General features: G+C 37.8%; 1 protein-coding gene across 1 annotated transcript; it reads left to right on the plus strand.

Annotated features, from left to right (window-relative positions):
• The first annotated feature begins 29 nt into the window (after positions 1-29).
• Positions 30-6,026, plus strand: LOC140136075 (eukaryotic translation initiation factor 2-alpha kinase 1-like). The gene is made up of 7 exons (XM_072157782.1): positions 30-384; positions 850-956; positions 2,313-2,454; positions 2,847-2,944; positions 3,656-3,793; positions 4,721-4,816; positions 5,463-6,026. The coding sequence occupies exons 1-7, from the start codon at positions 30-32 to the stop codon at positions 5,622-5,624; spliced, it is 1,098 nt and encodes a 365-aa protein (XP_072013883.1). The 3' UTR covers positions 5,625-6,026.
• Positions 6,027-6,325: the final 299 nt, after the last annotated feature.

Below are 6,325 nucleotides of genomic sequence, written 5' to 3' on the forward strand. Positions count from 1 at the left end.
AAACCACTACCGAAATCAAAAATAGTGGAATGGAAGTGTGTGAACGAAATTCAATCAACTTCCCAAGCTATGGTGCTTTACTCTCAGGCCGTTTCGGTTTTCTGAATTTATCGCGGAAATCGAGCCGAGACAAATTGAAAGATCCTACTAAAAATACATCTTCTAATCTTGATGTTGCTAATAGACGACAGCAGTTAAGGAGGCGAGCGGTCAGTTTTGACCCCTCATCAGAGATGTCAAGAGGAGATATGGACTTGGGAGTTGTCCCTGGAGATAATTTGTTTACCGGGTTAGCGGTTACTTTGTATATACAGATGCAGTTGTGCACTAGAACGCTGGCAGGATGGTTGAAAGAAAGGAATGAACGACTTGCAAGTTTGCCAGGTTGGTACTAGCATGTTGTGCGAATTTTGGCCCATTTAATTAAGGCCCATTTATCAGGGGCAGTCTGTGTAGCTCAGTGGTTAGAGTGTTCGTCCCACAAGCAAAAGGTCTGGGGTTCACATCTCCGCACAGGCAGGTATATCCAGAGTTGTTTCTCTGGTTTATCTGCCTATGTATGTTATTTTTCCATTGTAATTTTGTGTTTAATTGTGCTATGCGTGTTTCTTCTTTTCCCTGCACATTAATACTCCCAATTACACACTTGCGCATCACCCGCAATCAAACATACAGGGCATAGTGCTAACTATTTCTTGAGAAGGTGGAAAAGCACACACAGTACAAAAATAATTCCCAATTTACCCTTTTTGCCAATAATTTTGTATTGAACAATCCTTCCAGAATGAAGAACATTTTGAATAGTCAATAATGAGAAACATATTGTCCATATATTTGTTTAAATTTCAGATTCGTTTGAAGGAGTAGATGCAAGCCTTAACATGCAGATATTTGAAGGCATTATGAAAGGTGTGCAGTATATACACTCCAATGGCTTCATGCATAGAGATTTAAAGGTATGTTTACAAACCTGAATTCAATTAATACTCCCAGTGGATGGGAAGAGTCACAATGTGCTATTCCATTTAAAATCCCGCACACTACTTTTGTGGAAGATTTTGGAAATATCTTCCGAAGGGGGAGTATGAATTTCAAATGGAATGAACACATTAGGCAACTCATTTGAAACTCACCCACCTTCTGTGGAATATTCAGGTTGAATCTTTATCAAAGGGTGTATGAAATTCAAATGGAGCTGCTTAATGTGCTCATCCCCCGGGGGGTCACTCCCATTGTGGCCTGTACACCATCCGCGATAATGAAAACGCGTAAAAAGGGTCGTTTTTCGTGGGTATGCACGATATGCGCGTATCGCGTTTAGGGTGTCAAAACATGAACAATTTGAAAAAGGGTAGCAAAATTGCAATTTCTAAATCTGGAAATGAAATTTAGGGTATGAAATTTGATGTTAGGAATGAAATCCCTGTTTAGGGTGTCGTTTTAGCCAAGGGTGAAATCCTTGTTTAGGGTGCTTTTCAAAAGTTGATTATCGCGGATGGTGTACATGCCACAATGGGAGTGACCCCCCCGGGGCTCATCCCAATTGAAATCCATACTCCTTGCTGTGGAAGATATTTCCAAAGTCTTTCACAGGGGTAGTGTGGATTTTAAATTGAATAACCCAATTCCTGTTGGCAAATAAGCTAGCACAGGTAATAAACTATTTTCCAACAGGAGGATATGGAAGGAAGGTAGAAATATTTGAACAGATTCTGGTTGACAAACATGTGTTCCTGTAATGCTGAAGACTGGAATGCAAAGACATTTGGTCAGTGTTTTGAAAGCTTTATTCTGGTGTAATTCTAGCAGCTTATTATGGCAAAAGAATATGGAAGTCATCAACTTCTTGTGTAAATAAGGTAACATTGAATGTGGGATGATGATGGCTCCATTTGCATATTTCAGTGGTTGCATTGGGTAAATTAATTGCATCTTAATAGATGTAACGGTAAATTTCAGCAGGTCACAAAAGTTTAATGGGTTAATCTTAAAAAATGCAGGTTGTTCAGTAGTTTTAGAAATATATGCTTGATTAAAATGCACAAAAATGATGGAATGGTGTGGAAATTTGTAACACATTGAGAATAGTATGTACTGGTTTGCATACAATTAATGATATCTCAATGAAAAAAAAGTCCTAATCATGTAGCTAGTATTGTTTTGCCAAATCCTCGTTAAGCATAGTCCTCATGTATTACCCGCACAATATCAAGCATGTGCATACAGCCTTGCTGGCAGTTAGTAGTACGCTTAATTTGTAAAAAGGATTTTGCAAAACATTATAATCTTTGTGATCTATTTTCTTTTTTCAGCCCAAGAATATTTTCCTTGATGGGGATAATCTCCATGTGAGGATAGGAGATTTTGGATTAGCCAGGCATGACGTAGTGGATAAATCCAAGGGTGCTTATGAAGATTATCCTCTCATGCCTCTAGATACTCTTAGTAAATGGGGTAAGTATGTGAACAATTGCAAACTAGCCAAGGAACATTAGAGGAATGTGACCTGATATATTTGGAAAATTAAATTCTTTAAAACTTACGCATAACAATATAAATGTTGTCCCTTTCCAGCGTTCATGCAAAAAGAAAATGAGACCCATATGTGGCACATCCCTTTATCAGTTTATGGTCATTTGTCAAAACCTACATGGTGATTTTGGCATACTATTTTATTGATGGAAATTAACAGTATAGGCAGTTTCTATTGACCTGAAAAGCATGCCCACCTGTGTCCAACACAGAAAATATTTGAGTAGAAACATGTTACAAGATGATGGTGCTTGCTAATGCTGTCCTTGACAAGAGGCTACTCATAACATGCATATTTGGTTCTTGATTTCCAGATTTCACTTCTAACTGTTCCATACACACATCGGGGGTTGGCACAGCAACTTATGCATCACCAGAACAACTGAATGGCAGTGGTGACTATGACAGTAAGGTGAGTGAAATCAGGTGGGATGATGGTCTGGAGAGTGGGGGTCACTTTAAATAGTACAGTGCTTATAAGCTCCTCACAGCTCACCACCACATCAATTGTTCCATCCTGGGCATGATTATGATGGTAAGGGCCTTGGGGAAAGTATAGTCATCATGGTAAAACATCACAGAGGTGACAGAGTGGTTACTTTGAGAGTTGTATGGGTGAGAATTTGCATGAATGGATGTGTTCACAATCAAGATTTTCTAGAATTAAATCAATTTTGTATAAACCATGCAAATTATTATTCAGTGTTTCAGTACTGGTTTCGAGAATGCAAAATATATGACTAGTTATCTGAAAATAGTATATATTTTCCTTTCACATCACCCATTCATTGTCCGGAGTTGCCCAGTCATTTCATGCAATACAATGTTATGTTTCTTTGTCTGCTAGCTCTGCTTTGTCTGCTAGCTCTGCATGTAGCGCTTGGGAGATAAGTATGCCACCATTCTCCGGCATATAATCACAGCTGTATTACAATTAAATGTTAGTGTTTTTAGTCCAATGTCTACAGTGGAATGATTTCCATCTATTTTAAACTATTTCATCTATTCAGTTCTGGAGTGCTAGTTGCATCTATCTCACATTCCCCTTCCCCATTCCCTGCCCTGAATGTTCTTTGTAAAAATAAGTACATGTACAATATCTTGTTTGTTGATTTGTTTTCAGTCTGATATGTACAGTGCTGGGATCATCTTATTTGAGCTATTTCATCCATTTAGTACTGGCATGGAGAGAGCTAGGTGTATGGGAGATCTACGCCACGGACGTATTGTTACAGAAGTTATGAAAAGGTGGCCACTACAGGTAAGGAACACAGAAGCTGCAACAAAAAATTTCTTTTAAAACTTAAGCTATGAGCACACATTTTTTAACAGAAATGTGTTTGGAATTAGGGGTGGAAATAAGACCAGATCTTCAACCAACATCAGTGTCACATTTCTGCTGATTTCGAAACTAGCTTGGGTTTTTGGAACAGTAGTGTAGATCTGAAGGCTGTTTTCCATTCATTTATTTATTTATAACATTAGGCCAAAGCCAGGCAAAGTCCAATAGTGCTCCAGAGGCTACTAAATTAAAGGGATGCCAACCAAATATGATGGGACAGGGATATGGGATGAGGTCCCAAGTATAGAAGCAGAAGAAAACTGGAGCACCCAGAGAAAAACACATTAGAATGGGCATGGATCCGCAACAAAATGCACATGTGGCAATGTGGGGAATTAAACCTGGGCTGCAGTGGTGAGAAGCGAGTGAGAAGAACACTACGTTAGCAGTCCTTTTCTTTTCTTTCCAGGATAACAAATTAAACCATGGACTTATTACTTATTTTTTTCTATTTATTTGAAAATTCATGGAACTGTTTTTTAGCATTGCAAAAGATTGTGCTTCAAAATAAGATTTTCCTTTGTAAATGATTGGAATTTGAATAAAAGTGAGATCTGAACTGGTGGAGACTGGGGAAAACAAAACATGTGTGATTTCGGTGACTGGACAATGACTTGCATGACTCCTTTAGGGTTGGGAAAAAATCATGAAAAATTGTAGTTTTCTGATCATATTGAACTTGTTAGGGTATTTTTCACCAAAAATGGTGTGTTTTGGGATTGTTTTTGGACTACTTTTTTGTTTTGGTAGTAAAATTTGTTAAAGGTGTCCTTGCTCTTGCTCTTCTTATAAATGATATGTTTCAATTTAATATTATTATGATGTTAATATTACGATTTTGTATAGAGTGAAATGATGGGCGAGCTAGTATCAGTGAATGGTGAAGATAGACCCAGTGCAGATGAAGTACTACAGAGTGAGCTCTTTGTGTCCAAAGATGAGGTAATTTGTTACATCTAAGAGATCAAAATTAAAAATCAGTTTAATCTAGACAACATACATATGGTTGCAATATCCTTGTGGGAATATGATGGCTAAGTGAATTTATCAGGTTCAAGAAATAATTGAAAAATAAAGAAAATGATGAAATATTTCTCAAGGTTAATATATTAGGCAATAGGCACATATCAGTAAATGTGACCCATCACATCCAAACCGTCCATTTCGCGACTGGCTTCATTGGCAGGTAACAATGAAAGAAGATGAGAAAATATAAATAAAATAAAATGAAATTTGAGCTTGTTTTGCCTCATAAAACATTTTTACTGTATCTGATTTGAACAAGCAAGGTATCATGATAAACCTAAAAAACAGCAGTTTATCCCAGTGTTTAAATCTCCATTTTCATTTCTGCCGCGAGGTGGTCTGTTTTGATTATGATGGGTCACAAATGCAGAAATCAGGTGCTAATAAATATAGGTTGCTTGTTAAAATGTACGCTACTTTGTGAGATCAGTAAATTGTTTTATTACCATAAGACGTAAAGTCTCGTCTCGTCTTGTCTCAAGAGCTGTCATGAGTGCAATTTGGAATCCCACGGCATACCAATTAAAATACAAAAAATATGTTGTCAAACTTTGTTTTTCAGATGATCAACAGACTTCAAAAACAACTTTCAGAACAATCCAAGCTGCTTAGCCAAAAGCAACAAGAACTCATCGAAAGGACAGCAGAGCTACGGGATGCAAGACAGTTACTCAAAGAAAAGGATGCATTAATATATGAAATATTGGAAGACAAGTCACATTGAATGTGATGATATATGCTCCCAGCCTCCCATAAAATGAATTCTCTTGGCCTTGTAAAACCAGTTTGCGCATGTGCAGTTCCCCTTTCTCGAGCTAGTTGGTGTGCACGCGCTTGTGCGAAGGGGACTATGTTCCCGGATGTCCGACCGAGTGAATGTAAAGTCACAAGTTGGTAGTTTTGAGACCTGTGGCTACTAAATTGATGTTCTGTGTTTGATGCGCACCTGAACATGCGAGAAATAAGTTGTGAATGAGGCATTCTGTATGACAGTAGTATGTCTTTTGTGAATGGGGCAGAACATGCACAATAGGGCATTCACAAAGAACATACATGTGTGCATCAAAGAACATCAACTCAGCAGCCAAGAGGTCTCAAAACTACCAATTTGAGACTTTACTCTCATTTTGTGGGAGCAGGTCACATATGGTTGCTACTGGACCATGATCATAATGATCACAACACCACATCAATGGGTGCTATTAGGTGTGTAAACCAAGCGTGAACCAGTAACTAAGGTATGATGTATTCACTACTACAGCGAATACCTCAATCTCATTATTACTGACTTTGGTCTGATTGGATCAGAATCACAGAGTGATATTATTTTTATGCCTTCCAGTAAAAAGAACATGTGAACAGTGGAAACTGATACTCACCATTTCTGAATAGGTAATTTTTTGAACTATGATCAAAATTAGCATA

This window comes from Amphiura filiformis, chromosome 16, assembly GCF_039555335.1.
Source record: "Amphiura filiformis chromosome 16, Afil_fr2py, whole genome shotgun sequence".
Taxonomy (NCBI): domain Eukaryota; kingdom Metazoa; phylum Echinodermata; class Ophiuroidea; order Amphilepidida; family Amphiuridae; genus Amphiura; species Amphiura filiformis.

Bases quoted from the DNA above. Each gene is read 5' to 3' on its own strand.
- LOC140136075 (XM_072157782.1), top strand. From the start codon at position 30: ATGGAAGTGTGTGAACGAAATTCAATCAACTTCCCAAGCTATGGTGCT. The intron at 385-849 runs GTTGGTACTAGC...TTTAAATTTCAG, and splicing joins ACGACTTGCAAGTTTGCCAG to ATTCGTTTGAAGGAGTAGAT. The intron at 4,817-5,462 runs GTAATTTGTTAC...TTTGTTTTTCAG, and splicing joins TCTTTGTGTCCAAAGATGAG to ATGATCAACAGACTTCAAAA.